This window comes from Stegastes partitus, unplaced genomic scaffold, assembly GCF_000690725.1.
Source record: "Stegastes partitus isolate 25-593 unplaced genomic scaffold, Stegastes_partitus-1.0.2 Scaffold778, whole genome shotgun sequence".
Classification (NCBI taxonomy): domain Eukaryota; kingdom Metazoa; phylum Chordata; class Actinopteri; family Pomacentridae; genus Stegastes; species Stegastes partitus.
Genome location: NW_007578509.1, coordinates 279722 through 299989, shown reverse-complemented (window position 1 = coordinate 299989; position 20268 = coordinate 279722). Strand labels below are relative to the sequence as shown.

The following is a 20268-nucleotide window of genomic DNA, read 5'->3' as shown; positions in this document are numbered from 1 at the left end:
ACACACACACACACACAGAAGCTGCATTATTGATGTTGTGGACCTCTCTTCGTCACTGTTATTATCTCCTCTCACTGCTTCGATCACTTCTGTCCAAGCGGGGACTGAAATAAAACTCCGGCAACCTCCTGTCTGCTCTGTGTTTGGTTCTGGCACAAGACGCAGCTGTTGGTGTGTCCATTCTAGTAAAAGGTGTAATTACGCTCTGCTGAATGTCCACTTGAAATCATCTAAACTCTCGGTTCTCACACTGCATTTGTGAGCATCATGTTGTAAACGGGACGGAGCCGTACGGCTGCACCAAATAAGAGTTCTCAGTCACGAAAAGTCACCATCCGATGCATGAAACGTGCTTTGTTCTCATGCACGTCGACAGCCTCATCGGTAGCGTTGTAGAGATCGGTTTTGGTCTCGGAATCGACTGCATTTCAAGTCCACATCTGCAAAGGCAGCAGCTGCATGACCAGTCTGGTTTACTTGTTAGCATCTCAGTTGTGTTCAGATGCAAATTTAGATTTCTAATTTCTAATTTGTGCCACTTTTCATGCTTGTTATCCTCCTTTACGCCCAGAAACTGAAAGCAGACATACAGGAGAAGAAGCTGTAGCTGTGTGGAAGGGCACTTTAGCCGCTGTAATAAAAAAAAAAAAACTCGCTGCTTAACCACAAAGCGCTCATCTGCAAAAAAAAACCCCAGAAACAAAACAGTAAGCTAAGTGTAAGTAATTCCCAATCTGTCTCTGCAAAGACTATTCAGAAATCTCTCACCGAAAGAGATCTAGTGTATGCACGTGAATGTAAACCTTTTATTTCAGGATGCTAGTTTCAGTGGTGCAGCGCAGCGGTTTGCATGATCCTCATTTCATCTAAGTGTGTCATGTCTCGACCCCTGTCAGGCTTGGTCACGACTTGGTCTTAGTTCATTACAAAAGTTCATATTATGACTCAGGAATTCTAGTGTTTCTCGGCTAAACCACTGAAACTGAAAATACTGCACGGCGTTCTCTGTTTGTCAGCAAAGCAGAGCGCGTGCAGCTCTCAGAAAGGAACAAAAAAGGTATCTGGAGCTGAAATAACTTCCCTCGCTCTGTGAACGCTGCCCTCGTGTCTTTAAACAAGACATCAAAGTTCCCTCTGCTGCAGTAATTGACAGCAGAAATGTGCGCTTTAATGGTGATCAGATCCTGTAATCCAGGACAAGCACCCGACAAAACAATCCTCCAGCGAGCAGGCTGGAAACAAATCAGTGTTTACTGTAGCTGTGGATTCCACTGATGGAAACGCAGTCAGATGGGGTGACACTCGAACGTACACAAACAAAGATCCAAGCAGCGACACCCGACTGGTCCACAGTGTTCCTCTGAGTTATTTCTGTCTCCAGGACAAAGGGCTTTACCTCTGACTGAAAGATGACAGAGTGTGTGCTGGCGTTTGAGTGTGTGTGTGTGTGTTTTGGCAGCATAATTAGACCTTGTGCTTTGCTCCCTGAGAGTTGTTTAACCACAGGTTTGGGCCATAATGAATCTACACTGTCACGGACACTCGGCTGCCACACACACACACACACACACACACACACAAATGGGCACGAACACCAAACTGAGCACGTTCACAGATGTCTGAAAACAAACACACACATAATCACGCACACATTGTGTAAATGTTTAACTGGGGGAGAGACAGACGAGGAGAGAGAGAGAGAGAGGCCGGGATAAACGACGGCAGAGGAGAGCGAAAGACTACTGAAAAACAAATAATTACTCTTTATTGCACTGGAGATTACACACCGGCGTACATGTTGTCCAAGCAAATAATTAATCTCCACTGTATGGCTTGTGTGTAAGAGTATTTTACTTCTCAGGCAATAAAGTGAAGCCAAGCGAGAGGAAACACCTGTGTTTGTGTCAGAGTTCTCAGACGATGTGAGCCATTGTAAAGCCTGCGGTGGTGCCGCTCTGCCTCGCGGCCCTTCAGGCGACGGGGCTGAATAAAGCTCTTCTGTCAACAGTAGCGACGCGCTGCCAGCTCCGCGTTCGACAGTAATATAACGACTAGGCGGTAATAATAGGACGTAAATAATGTGAATAATGTGAGTCATTCTGGAGCCTGATCCCCCATAAAGTAGCAACTTTAGGGCTGGATTGTTACGGCCCTTATAAAACAATCTCATCAGGAGGATTTTATTGACTTATTTAGGGAGACAATTATCTGTTTGGGTTAACGTTTGCCCTCCCTCTCTAGCTGCGCCTCTTTGGGGATAGAAAATATGCTCATGGTATTATAAATTAACCCCATAGCTTCTTCAAAGTCCTCCAGATTCCATCAGATCAGTGATTTCTAGCTTTTGACCTGATGGTGGCGCTGAAACGACCAAAGTTATCCATTGGATTGCTTTTGGGGAACTTTATTCTAAACTAAATGTCCACCTCCAGATTTAAAAAAAATAAATAAATCAATGGATCATCCAAATAATGGTATATCCTCTGGGGAACCATGAATGCATCAAGCAGATGTTTACCTGTTTTAACAGATAAATGAAACCTTTGATCTGTTGATTGGTGGTGCTAAAGGAACAGTCAAGGGTTCACTGTGGTCTTTGCGATACATCCTCTGAGTACCATGAAACTGTCCACCAAGTTTCACGCCAATGTAGCCAATGGTTCACCTAGATAATGACGTATCATCTGGGAACTATGAATGCACCAAATGTGCCAAACCATCGAACAGATGTTCAGACGTTTCCCTCTATAATTTTGACCTGCTGGTGGCAGTAAAGAAAAAGTCAAGGGTTCACTATTAGGAGTCATCCTCTGGGTACTATGAATTTGTGTACCAAATATCATGCCAATGTCTTCAAAAGCTGTTCAGACATTTCAGCAAAATACAAAAATGTGCTGGTGGTGCTGGAAGAGAAGTCAAGCAACCACCAAAGTCAGTTGGATTCATCCTCTGGGCATCATGAAACTGTGCACCAAATGCCATGCCAATGTAGCCAATGGTTCACCCAGATAATGACGTATCATCTGGGAACTATGAATGCACCAAATGTTGTGCCAAACCATTGAACAGATGGTAAGATGTTTCCCTCTATAACTTTGACCTGCTGGTGGCACTAAAGAAAAAGTCAGGCAACCACCAAAGTCAGTTGGATTCATCCTCTGTGGACCATGAATGTCTCTCCTAAATTTAATGGCAGAACATCAAATGTTTTTTTGTTGACAGAAAGAAAACTATTTTCTTTTTCCAAATCAGTTCAAAAATCTGCATTTTTCCCTCTTTGAATCACCGTAAACTCTGAATGTCGGAGAAAAAAACACTCTTTAGTTTTACTAGTCCTCCATGTTATAGCTGCAACATCTACCTCAACAATGAAGAGCCAATGGTTTACTAAAATAATGGCATATCATCATTTTGTGAAAACCATACCCCTGAATCTCCCCAAATACCACCAGCTGACCTGGATATGAATCATCTGCCCTGCTAAGCCTGTTTAATGACAGCGGAAGATTTATTGCAATGGACTTCTTCAAATTTCCTCTGAAACTCCCTCAACTTCCTCTCAGATCTCTAAACTCTCTGCGTCGAGTTGGACGACGTCATCTCCCCACGGTGTGTGGGTCCAGACCAGATGCAATGACTCACAGCAATGCCAGTGATTGTTGAATCATGACACCCTAAAATATATTTAAAATAATGCAAGTTCAAGGAAAAAAAATACTCCACAGTAGAAGTATGCATGAAGGATGACACTGCCATGAAAACCACGTGCCTGAATCACTTCAAGTCCACGCCTGTCTAGTATAGCTGAGCCGAATATGACTCGTCTGTGCTGCTCGGGCTGGTTGATGACAGGCTTTGCAGGGAACCTTTTAAAATTTCCTGTGAAACTTCATGTCAGATCTCTAACTGTCCAGGTCCAACTGGAAGACGCAGCGTCTGGGACCAGACCAGACAAATGAGTCGCGATGACTCTAGTGAAAAACTCTGATCGTGGATTAGAGACACTATCGCTCACGCCTGGAGTCAGGCGCTGGGGCGGCGGTTATAGCCGGATGCTTGGTGGTGTGCGTAGGTTGGACATGAACGGTTGAGTTGCCTCGACACTTAATCTTCAACGTACTGGAGGAAACACTACAGTGGAGGACGGAGGTTTGGTTCACAGGCTGCTATGTAAGGATTTAATCAGAATTAAGGATGCAAGATCCTCTGTCCAGAAATGTTTGTCTTAGTTGTATATGAACACCTTCCTACATTTTTGGTTCTCCCACATTCAAACTGATCGACTCTCTTGTGCTATCATTAAGCATGCATGTCTGAGGTGTCGAGGGCTGGACCCGACTAGCCGTCTATTTGTTGGCTGTGCTGGAATCAGGATATCAATTTTGATCTCCGAATATTCCCGCGGAAACGGTGCCGTGACCGCTAACCTAAACTGGTCTTAGTGGCCCGTTGTCGCACCCCCCATCCCCCATCCCCCATCCCCCATCAGAACAAATACCCACCTACCACCACCTTGTAGCACCCCCAAATGTTCGGGACATTCGTCATTAGTGGGAGCCGAAAATCTGGAGAACAGAAATTGCTATTCGGACCAGCCCTAGAGGTGTCCAAGTGTTTTTGCCACTTTGTGCCATCATGGTTACACTTACATACTTACATCCAGTCATTAGTTTATTCAATCATCTTTGCATTTCTAGCAGAACTGCACCAAACCGAATGTTCTGGTTCATGTTACCTCCAAGAGAAACGTTTTTCTTACACTTTGAAGATGAAAAAAAAACGTCTTGTTTCTGCGGTTCTGAAATCATGCGTAACCAAGCATGTGCTCATGTCCACAGAGCGGCATCACCTGCCAACAGAACAGGGAACATGGCTCCACGTTCCTCTTTTCTCTGCCTCCTCATTGTTCTACAGCAGCAACCCACTTCAATGACACACACACACACACACACACACACACACACACTTCTGTTTCTCTTTCTCTGTACGCCGTCCCCCTGTTGTGTGACTAGCTGTAGAGTCACAGCCTTAACTCATTTCGTTCTCACATTTATCCGGACTCCCACTGTTTTCCTCTGCAGCTTGAATCACAGGCGTCGGTGCCAAAGCCTTGCATGACACTCACCCTGTACCGAATCCCAGCTCGCGGGATCTTTCACATGTGGAGTAAATCAAATTCTTCCTGACGTCAGTGTGCCGAGCGGCAACGGTGTTATCTGTTGAGCTACTGATTCCTGCATCTTGCTTGGTGCGATGACAACGTATGTGATGTATGTAGAAACTGATAAAGATGGCTGTCGTGCTGTTTAGTTAAACACTGAAGTCCCTGCTATTCCTCAAACGATTCCTCACTGTTTTTTTTCACAGTATGCTGCATGCAAATGATAACAGGTCACGTTTTTTTTCCCCCCAGTTTGACGTCATGAGGCTGGCTTTTATTACCTCATTACCAGTCACATGAGCAATGCAGCACCTGAGTTACAGGTTTAGTGCAGAGCTGCATTTTTTTTTTTTTATGTGACATCAGCTGTAAAAATGATGATGCCTGGGGCCACTGATGATGATTGTTTTTAGTGTCATGTATGATTCAAAAGCAAAACTGTAGTAAAGCTGCCTCCGACAACACGAGCTCTGAATGGAAATGAAGTCAAGATACCGTTCAATTGGTTAATCCTACAGAAGTTGACTGATAATTACCATATTTTCATCTCTGCGAACTGGTTTTGGGCTGGTGCTAGAGCTGGTTAGTTCAACTTGGAACCTCCTAACAACACCACAGACGACAGTCACTGTATTCGTCTGGTCCAACACTGGTTTCATTATCGTAGCTTGCTCCAGTTTATCGTGAATGTCTGTTGAAAACCACAGTGAGAGAGATAGTTTCTCTTTCCCGTGGACCACTACTTGAAAACCACGGAGGTCATTACTCAACTTATTTTCCCTGCTGTCTGATATTTCTATATTGGCAGTCAGCGTTGCAGGAAACAGAAGTTGGTGTTCGAGCACCAGATGTTGGCTTTTCTTGGTTCTAGACAAGCGAAGGGATCTATGACGCTGCTCCTGGCTGAGATCCAGCTCTGTGGCAATCGATTAGCCACTGACCAACCTTTGAACTGCCTTCACGGAAACGGGATGATTATTACCTTCCAGTTCTTTCTAGTCTTCCGGGATAAGTTGTGAACTTGGGAAGCAAAAAGATCCTTGAAAGAACTTTGGTCTTCATTGGCGATGACTGGAGGAAAGAAAAGTAGTTCCACGATTTCCAAAAAATGCAAGAGCTTCAGCTTCAACAAAAAGATGCAAGTGGCTACTATTAATGTGATCAGTTGGAGTTGAGATGTCCATTTATCAAAAGTTACAGAAGGTTGTGTGCAAGATACGGCGAAATAAATATGAAATGTGATCGTCTATGCTGAGAAATATTAATGAATGGTAAAAAAAAAAAATGATTTGGAATGATAAACATGCAATATGATGTTATTACATGGTTTAATCTGCATTGTGTGAGTGCTACTGGAGATCAGAGGTGTTTGAAAAACACTCGTGCATTTAAGATTTTAAGGGTTTTGCAGCCAAGTTTGTGTTGGTTTGGAAAAGCTGCAGAGGCAAGAAGGCAGCGAGGGTTAACTCTGTTCCTGTTTGCTGCTCATAAATAACCCGAGCATTAAACGCAGAGGGAGAAGCAGACTTCTGATGTATTAAACTGCTCCAGCGGAGACGTGTAGCTTTATAGCTGTTAAGCTTTTGACACCCAGGGAGCGTTTTAAGCTCTTCACAGGGATATAATAGTCCTGTCATGCGTTTTCTTCACTTTCATTTCTTAACCCGTTTCTCTGATGAGATTAAAGCCAATTCAAACTAGCACCCATTTTCTCCCCGCTTCCTCTGCCGTCGTCCCAGAGCTCCACTCAGCTCTTTGATAGAGGAGTAAATAAAACCGGGATGATGCAACATGCAGAAATGTTGCCAAAGAGACAGAAGCCAAGAGGAAATTAAGTCTTATTGCAGCTACACAACTTTACGGCTGCACCATTCAGAGGATTTAGACGCCTGACGATAGCGTGATCGTCTGTCATCATCTGTACGTTCACGCTGCAGTCAGAGAGCTGAGCCGGAGGACTCATCCATCATCCAAAATACTGTAGTTTCTCGAGTGCACGCCAACTTCAAACGCACATAATAATCAATTTGGGTGTGAAACTCCCCTTTTCACGCAGCTTTCACGCGATTTCAGAGTCTGCAAAAACCTCCGTGTGCACCGTTAGTCTGAGAGCTGAGCAGGTAAACTGCTGCCGCCGAGGCTCAGCAAACAACCGTCATCTTTAAAATGAGCTTCTGTGGCTCTCACCACATTTAAAACACCCAATTTGTACCGCTAACTTTTGTTTTTGTTTCTTTTCCACTGCTGGAAATTGGCTCAGAGCTGTGCAGAGAAAAGCGGCTTTTACCCCCATCTGCCCCCAAACTGTTGAGGTTTTTTTTTTTTGTTGTGTTGTACGGTTGTTTTGTTGTTGTTGTTGTTGTTTTAACAGCAGTGGTTATTGTGGCATCAGGATTTTCTGCAGCTACAGACTTCGTTTCCTGATCAAAGGTCATTTTATTTTTCTCACCCCGAGCTCAGCAGAAGCTACCAGCTGGTCACACGCTTCCTCAGATCACCCACGACGTCGCTTCAGAGTCCTGCCTCTGCTTTTGTTCTTCTTTCCACACTGAACTTATTGTCCCACAGTTTTCATTTAGACCACTTCTACCCAAGTAGTTTAATTCCTTATTACAGTTATATGTCTACGGAGGAGGGAGAGTGCCAAATTACAAAAATAAATCAATGAAAGAGTTATAAAATAAAAGTGGAAATAAAAAGAAAAAGAAAAAATATATAATGTGGAAACATAAAGCAGTATTATTGAAAATGAATCCACAAAGAAAAGGCTAATAAAAGTAGAAATATAAAGACAACTAAATTTAACAATTTTTTAAAAAATAATTATTTATTTTATTATTATTATTATTATTATTATTATTATTAATAATAATAATAATAATAATTTTTCTATTTTTGTAATTTTTAATAAAAAAAATACTATTTATTTATTATTAATTATTTTTTTTATTTTTTATGTTGCTTTAAAATAAATATGTGCAGAAAAATGTGTGCAGTAGGAATGTTGCTGTGCCTTTGCTTTTAAGGCGACATTATTAAAAAAATAAAAATGAAAAAATAAATTAATAAATGAAAAGTTAAATTTAAAAAAATTAAAAAATAAAATAAAATAAATAATTAAAAAATTACAATTAAAAAAACAATCATTAAAAATAAAAATATATAACAGTTAAAAATAAAATAATAATAATAATAATAATTGTTTTTATTATTTTATTGTTTTATTTATTTGTCTTAACATTTCCACCTTTAATAGCCTTTTTGTGTTATGGATTAATTTTTGAATTAAATTGTTGGATTGAATCCAACAACTGTATTTATCTAAGATGGAGAACTGCCGCCCACAAATTGTTCATCCCTCGGCCCTTTCTGTGCAATATAAGTCTTCGGTGTCTTCTTTGAACTCAACGTCAAAGCAGTGGGTTCAGTCCCACGTCGATCCAGTTTGTCGTATTGCTTCCTCGTCTAAGACTTTCTTCAAATGCATATACGTTAGAATTTTCACCGTATAATTTAAAATGACACTGAAACAACCAGTGAGTTTGATCTAGATGTCGACTAAACTCACCACCACTAAACCAAATGTAACCTAATTATAGCTTTAACTTGGTTGCGTAACATTTAGACGTCAGCTCCATGTCGAACCAATGGAAGGTCTCTCAGTGGGGTCATTTCACGCCGCCTGTTTCCACGTGGGGCTTCACATTGGATGAGCTAAGATAACCCACCATAATAAAAAAAAAGATAAAATAAAGCAGGATTTGACAAAACAGCTGCTCTACTGCAGTTTTCAGGACTTTGGTCAACATCTGTACGAACGTATCTGCTGGCGGTTGCTGTCGATGCCCACATCCCTCCTCCGACACACAGACACACAAACACTGGCCGTCTCTTACCCGTACCATGAGAATCCTATCGTAGTCATCTCCAATTCGTCGGAGCGCTCGTCCTACTGCCTCTGCCTGCATGACCCCTGCGTTTCGCCGCCGAGTGCTAGAGGGGTTGAGCGAGTGTCCTGCAACAGAAAGGTCACAAAAGCATGCGTTACTTCACATCAGAACCACGATTCAGGCGGCAGAACGGGTCGGCCGGTTCGAGCATCGGCGCCCTTCACGTGCCAACTCAGCTCTGAGAGTGACAAACACAGTGGAAAGGACATTTCACCCGTTCTTTTAGAGTTTAGAGATTCTCCACTGAGGCAAGCCGTACGTTCATCTATGTAATCAAACAGGATCTGCATCTTTCTGTGTGGTCGGGGGTTTAGACTTGAAAACGCAGTGAAACCTCAGAACAAAGATATTAGAAACGACAGACGAGCTTCACTGTGAGGCTCATTCACTGGAACGTCTTCCACGAGCCAAACTGAGCTCCTGTGCGCTGAACTGAACATGTGACGTACGTGTTGAGCTCCACCACGGAGGGAGTTATAAAAACCTATGAGCAGGAGCGTTTTGAGGAAATTCGATAACAGTGTGATCCAGAAAGCAGGTGCTGGGTTTAGATCTGACCCGGTTCAGATTGTCTGATGTTGCAGAAGATGCTCACGACGATAAAATCCCCAGAAGTCATGGTTGTAGTTTTATGTTCACCACCAGTAACGTGCAGCGAATTCACAGTTTAGAAACATGATGAATTTCACAGCGTTGACTCCATCAGCTGACCGGGTGGTGTGTGTGTGTGTGTGTGTGTTCATGTGTGTGTGTTTTCGTGGTTGATCTGTTACATTTTCAGTCTGAACTACAGTATGACTATGAAAGACTCTGACCTCTTACCGATCTCCGCTTATGACTCATGCACGCCGTTATGAAACCCAGACTTAATATTTCTCACATCCTCCAATATTCGAAGCGACCGATTCACAAATCAATCCATCGAGCTGCACCAACGCCTCGCTGATGACAGATACGGGCACGGCGGCGGCGGCGTTGCTCGTGACGCAAATCGCCATGTGCTACGCTAGGGTGTTTGAAAATGCTGAACATGCTGTTTTTAAGCGGCGCCTGTGTGAATAAATGGCCCAATTTGTCCAAGCGAGTGAAGATATCTCCGGTTTCCTCATCAACTTACTGCAAATCCAAACTGATTCCTGACAAAACAAAACCAGCTTACTTGCTGTTTAAAACAATATTTTCTTTATTCAGTGATCTGTTTGAAGGCCGAGCTGCTTCCAGGAGACACTGGAGATGTTTGAATGCTGTCTCATACCCTGATTATCTGAAACCACAGTAACCAACAACAACAACAACAACAACAACAACATGATCATCTCGATACAGTTGTAACTGCACCAAGAAAGCTCTCACAAACCAGGACGGCAACCTGCTAATAATGGGTTTGGCTAATGCTCAGAGGCAAGCCAATAAAAGAAGGATTTAGAGGAAAATGGATCAAAAGAGTCTGAATTTAACCCGGAATACAAAATGATTCGCTCCAGCTGAGGACACTGAGTCGCTTGTGCAGCTCACCGACTTGGATTTCCATCTAAAAAGTTTATTTGTTAGATCAAAGCCTCGGGCTAAGTCTATCTTTGTGCAAGCAGCCCCGAGGTTGCGTTACAATTAAACCATGTGTAAGACAAAAAAAAAACAAAAAAGCATCCAAGCGGACCGTTCCTGTCCGAAACCGTGCTGCGAGGGCGATCTTCCTGCTGAGCGACAACAACAAGACGATAAAGCGATCCTCCTTAAGCGCTCTATCTCGCCATCTGACACACAAACAGGCAAGAAATCTTGATAAGCGAGACGTTTTGTGAGTCGAGGACGATGAATTACATGCTGCGTGGTGTTTATCTGGCGAATGTAGCCGACTGATTGAGATGCAAAGAGCTTCTGTCTGCGTCGTACAAAAGACCTGCAGGCCTATTTTGACTGCTAAAACACACACATCCAGGCCCCGTTTTGATTGGCGTACTTAATGAATGACATGCACACACATGTGCGAGCGCTGGTCTGTTATGACTGCTATCTTGTCTGTCTGGCTGCAGTGGGAGAGCATAAAAGCAGACACAAGGCAATCAGCGAAACTAATCACTGCTATTATGAAGAAGCCGAGCCGTGCATCCAGAGCCGAGGTTAACGGAAGTTTTATTTCAGCCTCCGGAGATTTTATTTACTCACAAAACTCCGCTATCTTTAGAAACAAATAGCAGGCACACATATGCTTGTGGTTAAAGCCGGGGTGTTAACAGGAAGGGCAGGATTTATACGGAACCGCACGGATTCAGCGTAATGTGTGTTTCTGCACCTGCTCGCTTTGGAGAATCGGAGATAAACAAAGTCTTATCAGGATGAGGGAGCTGTATCGCTACGCCATGGATACGTTTGTAATCCGGAGCAGCAGCACTGTGAGGAAATTTAGTTGTTGTTTTTTTTTTTTTTGTGCTAAATTTCCGTCTCCGGCGCAGTTCTGTTTATCGCCAACCAACTTGAGCCGCCGCCGACAGCATCGCGTTTGAAAGCAGGAGTCTTCTTTGTAAAGTCGTGCTGATGTAAACAAGCCCTACGGCGGGAACTGTGTTTTTAGATCACTGCTGCTGGAGGTGATAGACTTGTGTGTTTTGTACAGAAGTAAAAATAGGATTCAGGCTGTGAGAACTGACGAAACTCCAGCAGACAGTTTGGTAGTAAGTTCAAACCCTCTGATTTTTTTTTGGTTCAGGCTTCGTCCACACGTAGCGGGGAATCTCACAAGATATGTTTCTACACTTCGGCCTGTCATCCACATGAAAACGCAGATTTACGGTGTTAAAAACGATTCTTTCAAAAACCAAAGTGAAGATCTGCGAATCCGCTGTTTATGCGTCTGCACGTGGACGTCAACAACCAGGGTTATAGGTTTCGAAACGTCACCGCCTGCGACAAAATCTGTTCATTACATCACATACGTGACCTGTGTTTACATTCAGAAACAGCGTGGACGCCCTCAGACCTGTGTCGTCTCTGGTCCAGACCCAGATACCGCTCCAGCTACAGGAACACAGCCGAAGGACGGCGTTAGGGACGGTTATGTTCCGCCACCTCGCCATTCCACGTCCAAGGCATGTTCTCCATCAGAGATACCGACGCCGGTTTTGGGTCAGAACCGGGACGCACTACCAGCCGGTGGGAGAACTTTGAGACAGAAATCGTGCTCCAGGAGGAATGGCGTGACAATCTCCGTACGTCCTGGTCGTCGCTCCTGTCGTCGGAGTTATTAACAACGCACTGATGCGGTTAGGTGTGGATGAATTCTTCTAAAAACGAGGTGGTGTGTACGTTAGTTTTGTTCTAGACGGAGGGTGGAGGAGATCCGGTTTTAAAAAAACCTGCTACGTGTGGACGAGGTCTTAGCCAAGTAGTTTTGTAACGGAAATAAAAGTTAACAGTGACTGAAAATGACAGAAAATGGCGACTGTGAACCGTAAATTTTAACTAAATGGCGTCACTTTGTCAGAATGTCCAACATTCACAAATATTTCGACTTCTTCAAATATTTCAACCATACATTTCAGCACCGATGTTTCTCACTTTGTCAGCTTGTTCAGTGGTTGTTAAATGCTGATTGATGAGAGGAGGACATAACTGAGGAGTACTTAGTGAGGCGATCGTAAAGTGAAGCCCTCTCGGTGTGAAGTCACGTGGTCCGTTTAGCCATAAGTCAAGCCCCGTCCTCCTTCCTGTAACCGACTCAGCAGGATTCCTTTAAAGCTGTAAATCCACGGCAACAATCCAACATCAGCACGTCGAATAAATCCTCCGAGTGCAGCTCAACACAATAAAATGTGGATAAATGACAATGACAGATCAGGAAGTATGGTTAAAACTAATGTGAATGTATGTTTGATTAGTCAAGGTTTCACTTCTTTTATACAAACAGTCTCCACAGATGTATGACCAACAGGTAATGAACATGTCAGAGTGTGTTTGAAGTTTACCCCCGTGGACTTTGGGAGGGTTTTACGCGCTCAAAGGAAGTAGACGTGACTCAATAGGAAGCAGAGTAGTACTACGACTATGTTGGAATGAAAACATGGGAATCATCAGAGGAGGATTTGGCAGCGCTGCTGACTCCTGAGTGCGTTTCTACATCTGCATGTTTGTGCCTGAAGTCTCTGGATTTCCCTTCAAGGGCCAACAGAGTCAAAAAGGCAGAATGTGAAAACAAATACTCGACCGTGTTACTCATCTGACAGAATACAGCAAGACCGTCCCTCATGAGTAAGATCTCGTGAGAGAAAAGGAGAGTAGAGCAAGAAAAACAACAACAGCAAAAAAAAAAAAACATCCCGGGTGTGTTTTTTCTTTTTTTTTAACTGATTGTTAGCACTCAGCACCACCACCCGCCCAAACCCCTCCGTCTTTGATAAAGGAAGCTTCAGGGAGCTTGTGATGGGCTCATATCTGGTTTCATATTTTGCTGCACACCCACACAGACACAGCAGCAGCAGCAGCAGCAGCAGCCAAACGCACAGTGAAAACATCCAGAGTGGCTTGTATTGGCTGAGTCAGGCCAACTTTCACACACACACACACACACACACATCAGTGTTACAGTATCAGGGTGCGCGTTCATGTGTGGAACAGCTGGACGTTCGTGTGCCCTTTATTGCTGCATTAACACTGATTTGGAGGGACAGAAATGGACAGCGGGAGAATTATTTCAGGGCTCATTGGAGGATCTCAGAGGTCTACGTGGTTTCTTACATGCAGAGATTTAACGTGCAGCCGACTTTCTTTTCATAAAACGCATCTCTTGTATATGAGTTTATCCGCAGCTGTTTCTCCAACACTGGTCGGAGCTCGTTGTGACTCAACCTGCTCCTACTGAGCTGCGTACAGAGTGCCTGAGCTCACCGTGCTGCTGCTGCGTCCCCGGTCCTCCGCCGTGCGCCTCGTCAGCCATGCGCCCCATGGCGTGTTCGATCACCTGGCCGCTGGGGCTCCGAGTCTGCGTGGCTTTGTCAGCCGTCAGTCGCTTCAGGAAGAGCGGAGAGCTCGGCACCGAGTCGGCACCGTCGGCGGAGAAATATCCACTGGAGGAGCGGCGAGGGAGGTGAAATATCGACCTGGTCTGAAACACGCCTAGGCTGGCCGGGCACCACGGCGGTGAGTCCGGCTCTCCTCCGGCGGAGCTGCGCTGCCCGACGCTCCGCTCCTCGTTCGAACGGGACTTTTGCGCCGAGGCTCCAGCGGCACCGGCGGGTTCTGGATCCGCTCCGCTTCCCTCTGTCGCTGCTACTGCGGTCGAGCCATTGGACGGATTTGGCGGTCTGTTGGGTGAACAGAGCGGCACCGTGAGCCTGGACTCTCATCACTGTGTCCAAACAGAACACAGCCTCACCGAGTCTCTGCTGCATCTGGAGCCGCGGGTGAAGCAGCGCGCCGCTGCGTCAGGACCGGACTTTGTAGGTTCCAAATTTCCTTTAGAACGGCTGGATTTCTGTAATTTCAACCTGAACAACTTTACACAAACTCAGCGACTCAGCAACTTAAAAAAACAAATACAGCTTCACCGATTACCGGCGTTTCTGAGAACTTACCATATTCTCTATACTTGCCACCCAGACAACAGCTGGGTGCTGAGAAGCGAGAGTTTGAGTAAGTCTATGTGTACTGAATGTGTTCCTGTCCAGGCGGCAGCCCGGGTTTCCTGTCCAAACTGGCCACCCGGTGTCCATTGTTTGACAGAAATTGCTGAGTGAAGCAGATCTTTGTTTGACTTTCGGGAAAAACATAATCCGGCATAAAGGAAGCGGCTGGAGTAACTTCAACTGCGTCACAGACAAACAGCCTGAAAGAAATCCGTCTAACCAGATCAGTCAGACTGGAAATCTAATTTTTGGAGTTAAATCAACTCAGGCGGTGTCTCGGGCTGATCTAATATTCTCCCTTATTGACATTTAACGAGGAATTTGTTAAATGCAGTAAAACGTTACTTTTGTGAAGTTGCTGTATTTTAAATGATTTGCACAGAGAACACAAATATGTGATAGTTTTGGTTTTAATCACCAAAACTCTGTCTGTAAATGTGACATTCTCACAACAGGGAATCATTAAAATGATTTTCTGTAGCAGCGCTTCCTGTTTGTCCAGGCTCCACTGCAGCCTCCACTGCGCACAGATTCCCAGTGGCAATGACCTACTTATGTGCCGAAATAACCTAAAACTGTAACCAACTGGTTTTCATTACCTCGTCTCCATTTACAGGCAAACACAGCGTTACACACCTGTGATGTAAATCTTCATCATTTCGCTTTTTACGCATTTTTTACGCACGGAGGAACGGCGACAAGAAGTGCGCTTCAAGTGGACGCGACGACCGTCCTCTGGCCACATGAACGTTTAAACTTCCCCTGCGGGGTTTCGGTGCAGATCCGAGCGCCAGGAGGAGAGATACAAGTGGAGGTTGCACCGAGAAATGGCACCGACACGCCAACTCTCCAAGAGGGAAAAAGCAGACGAGGAAAAGGGGGAAGGAAAGAAAACCGGAGCTTGCCCGAAAACTTCCAAACATTTGATGAGGTGTCACGGCGCTAAATGTTTACAGAAATCCGTCCAGCAGCACGTCTGCAGTCACCTATTAGCACAAAGAGGGAGGTTATAGTTTCTGTGTCTCCGTGGGCAGAAAAGCCTCACCAGATTAGAAAAAAGAAAGAAAGAAAAAAAAGTGACATTTTCGACTACGCGACAGGGTTTCGCTTTACTATTAAGACAAAAATATCAAAATAGTTGAGCAGCTGTCACAGAGGAGGTGCGCGTCTCCTGGATTATGCCCTCTGCATGGGTAGCTGTCTTCCTCATAACCGAGTGATCAGTGTGCGCCTCCCCCTGGTTGGCGCAAAGAACTACTCGGATTTAGTCTCCAGAGTCTTACAGCTCATGAAAGAGCAAAATTATCCATTGAAGTTTGAGAAATGCGCATTATCTTAAGAGGCAATAACAGGAAACCTGCAGGTTAAGCAGTGGGAATGGATCCTAAAATTTTAGCCCAACTCATAAACTGGGATTGACCGAAATTAAACCAAAGATGAACTCAGTGACCTCGATCAAAACAAGTCAAATAATAACTAATATATGAACAAAATCACCTCTTCTGCTCTGTTAGGATGACAATAGTTACATATGCATTGATCGGAAGACAGTAAAGTTTGTTCAACTGCACACTCACTGTTCAGCAAATCATGTGCAGGTTCTTCTCTGCATCCCTGGAGACAAAGCGACCTGCACCGGCGCTTGCAACTTTAATTTAGACCAAACTCAGTGTCTGTCCCGGGTGAAATGCGATCTGCGCGGCTGACTTATGGGTTAAGAGCTTCATAAATGGAAACGAGCCGGTGCGCAGCTGTGCCAAACCGGCGATGTCAGAGGATCGCTGCAAAACGCACTGAACCCACCCGGGAGAACCCTCATAGAGCAGAAAATGTTCACTTTAAGCACTTATTTTATAAATTACATGAAAACACAGCGCCGTAAAGTCAGTTATCTTGTGTTTTAAGATAGTTTTACTACAAGACAAATAAACTTTATGTAAATTAAAGTGACATTTCCAATAAAAAAAAAACATATTTTTGTTAATTTTATTTTTCTAAAGCTGTTATTATTTTATTGTCTATCACAAACAGTGTCATAAAACGCTGTGGAGCTGCGGCTGTGTGTAGCGTGACAGCTGGCACGCCGGGCGCGCACAACGAAACTGCACTTTGGTGAAGTTAACTGTTTGGAAAACACACAAACACTTGCGGTCACCTGCGTAAAAACTCACCTGGACGGATGGTGCATGTCAGTGGCAGGACATCACCGGGTCCTCCGGGAAATGACACAGGTTAATAGAAATGAGTCAAAGCGAGTTCCAGTAGGATCCAAATGTTCCAGAAATGCGCAATTTTTTTTTTTCGTTTTTCTTTCTTTCTTTTTTTTTTTTTACTTCCAAAAGCAAAACCTTAAGGAGATAAATTCCTCCCAGAGTTCACGCTGAATAGTGGCTCAAGCTGGATGGTGGAAATAATCCGACTCCCCCGAGCTGAAAACTGCAGAGGAGGACGTAAACAATCTCCAAACAGCTCTTTTGTTTGCGCTCAGCTTCCCTTCCTTTCCTCGTCTGCCTGCCGGTCTAGTGAAAACTCTATGTGAGCTCACACTCATTTACCACCGCCAGCCTCCACTCAAACCCCACCCACCACTTCAATAAACGGATGTCTGGCGCCCTCTGCTAGTCACATGGCGCACTGCACGACTTCCTCGGTGTCTTGACTGCATCAAACGCTTCCTCCAGCGTGTGGTGTCTAAAAAAAAAAGAGAATCACAGAAAGAAAAGCAGTGACAGCAACTGCAGATCTCCTGCTCCCACCAGAACACACTGAAAAATGTTCGTACTTCACTTTGGTGCAACGTTTTCTGAGTGGATTTGGATGGATTTTGCATCAGTGTGAGCAGGTTTTGTGTGATTTCAGGAAAGTTTTGAGTCATTGCCATTTTCCTGTCAGCCAGTATTCTGGTATATTCGCAGGCATCCATAATGCCATGTATAAATGTCATCTGTACTTTTTGCACTGAAGCAGCCCCACATCATCACACTCCCGCCTCTGGCAGCGCTACACATTCACTCCTGGATTCACCTGGATGTCACATTTGTTCGGTTGAATGTGGCGAATTTGCGCTTTATATCTTCACAGTGTACTCTTCCTGTGCGAGTGTTTGTTCAGCCACTTTCTGAGCAACCTAAGCTGCAACACAAACATGTGTCCAGAGAGACCGTTAGATACGTCAGTAGACAGACAAGACGAGGAAACAATGTGCAAAACAATAAGTCGTGTGCAAATCCTGCTATGAGAAGACATAAAGGTGCAAAATTGTGCTGGTAATTACACACAAAATAAGTACGATATAATAATAATAATGATAAACAATCACAATGCTGGCTGTAACCGCGCATCATGAATATTTTGCACGTTTAAAAACTCTGTGCAATATTTTTTTCTACATACACAAGAATCTGTGCAAGACAGTTAGTTTCCACACCCACAGAAATCTAATGTACTTCTTAACATCCACACATGTAAAAATCTGTACGTTTATTTTCTACTGGTGTTCCCTACATGTTTGCAAACTTTCCCTTTATGCTGCTGTAGTACTAGAAAATGTCCCCACTGACTAATAATAAAGGTTTGTCTTGTTTTATTTAAATTATTACTGTGATGTCTTCCTGCATCTATGTCTGTGTTTGCAATACATATTCATTCACACCAGATTTTGAGCAGCGTAGAGGCTGGAAAAGTGGCTCAAAGATGCTCAGATGTTTTCAAAATGTAGACCAGGCCAGTTTTACTTACCATGAATTCTCTTTTATATGACTGGAGGGTGTCTGGGGGTCACCATCCAGGAAATTTTGTGCAAAAAAAAAGCATTTAGTTTAGTCAAATTTTCATGCACCAATTTGTGCTGATTCTTTAAAAAAAAAAAAAAAAGCGTTAAAAAGTTGATAAATCTCTGCTTTCTCATTGAAGCTTTGTGTTTTCTATCATTTCTACTCACAATAAATTGTTCAACTGAATTAATTTCTTGCACCGAAAATGAAAATAAAGATTCGAGCAATCAAAAATAAATCTGTTTGGTTTTCTAAAATGACTAACTGATTTCCAAATATGACGCCAACCTCGAAAACAAACAAAACCAGAAAGAAATGAAACTGCATCACAAACGTCCTGTTAACCAGCGCTTCCCCGTGCGCACGCCAACAAAGCTGCACTTGATATTGAGACATTCACAATTTGGACGAAACTGACGCCTACACTTCTAACATGACTGTTGACATGAAAGTAGAACACGTGAGACGCGACTGCAGTTATGAATCATCCCAACAGCCCTGTTAATGCCAGAGCTGTGTTTCTGAAGACAGACACACAAACTGAGGTAATTCAGTGAAGATGATTTTGTTCTTTTTTTGCAGTGTGTGCACATTAACCTTTAAATCTGCATCACTGATTGAATGAATAGAGCTAAAATCATGTAACAGGTGCTTTAAAATCCAGAGTGCAGATTCACTGTTTCACAACATTTTGCTTCGAGTCCAGCACATGACTTCATGACGCTTTTGGGGACGCGACTGTAGACGTCTACGCAGGTTGTCCAGTTGGTCGGCGAACCAGTCAGCTGGAGACGCGTCTGTAAATCCGCCAGCGCATTAGGGCTGAACAATGAATCGCAATTTTAAAAAAACGCTGCATTTACCAAAGTGCACGAAGGGTGACGCAGGTTTTAGAGCGTCACGCCAGTGGTTTTATAAATTCATGCTGCCCTCCTTGTGTAACAGTCACACTTCTGATGTTATCTCATGTGTTAAAGCTCCATCACATGTTCCAGTCGGTTACACAATGAGCACTGACCCGAAGGTTGACTTAAAAATAAAATTACATCACAAATCAAATCGCTGTATCTGTCAGAAAAATCGCAAAAAGGATGTTTTCTCCCGAATCGTTCAACCTCCCAGTCCACCTCCAGCACAGAGCTTCACGCTTACACGCTCTACGTCGTACAGTTCATTTATCTTTTCTCACCTTGCATGCCATCATGCTAGATCTATAGATGAGATAATGACACAGTGTTGAGGTCACATGACTCTCAATTTCCTGTCAGTGGGTTGTCGAATGTGAAGAAGATCATGGGTCTTGAGCAGATGCAGAGAGAAGGAAGGTGAAATGCTGGAGTGCTTTGGTCAATGGGGGCTACAAGTCATTTCTAATGGAAACTGGTGATATGAAGCTACAAACTGACACCTGATACCTGTTACTACCAATCCATGCTGATTTTTTTAGCGCCTCAACGACACAACGGAGCATCAACCACTTGTGTGTTGTTGTTAACCATTTCTACTCCCATCCTCTCTTCCCACAATGTCCTGTTATGTTCAAAAAAATGGAGGAACACCTTATTCTGACCAGTTTTCAGTGTGATTAAACCCCATCCAGCGACTCTGTGATAGTGTAGCTCACCACGTTGGGCTGTTTTCTAACTTTGTCGCTCGCCGTGTGAACGTAACATGAAATGTTCGCTACGTTAGCCGTCATGTTTACAGCAGCTGTCTGTATGTGCTGCGTATGTTAGCATGAAGGTTGGACAACACAAATAATGAGC

At 43.8% G+C, this 20268-nt stretch overlaps 1 protein-coding gene across 2 annotated transcripts in view; it reads right to left on the bottom strand.

Moving 5' to 3' along the window:
* Nucleotides 1-17954, bottom strand: part of LOC103364767 (bcl-2-like protein 11) — a 29179-nt gene extending 11225 nt beyond the window's left edge. Inside the window, exons 1-3 of one of the 2 annotated variants that reach the window (XM_008292015.1) lie at nt 16901-17954; nt 13993-14408; nt 9064-9176 (exon numbers count right to left, since the gene is read on the bottom strand). In XM_008292015.1, coding sequence (XP_008290237.1) covers nt 9064-9176; nt 13993-14408; nt 16901-16917 — 546 coding nt within the window. In that variant the 5' untranslated portion in view covers nt 16918-17954. Of the gene's footprint in view, nt 1-9057; nt 9177-13992; nt 14409-16900 lie in introns of both variants that reach the window. The other variant, XM_008292014.1, reaches the window with a different exon arrangement.
* Between the last annotated feature and the right edge of the window lie 2314 nt (nt 17955-20268).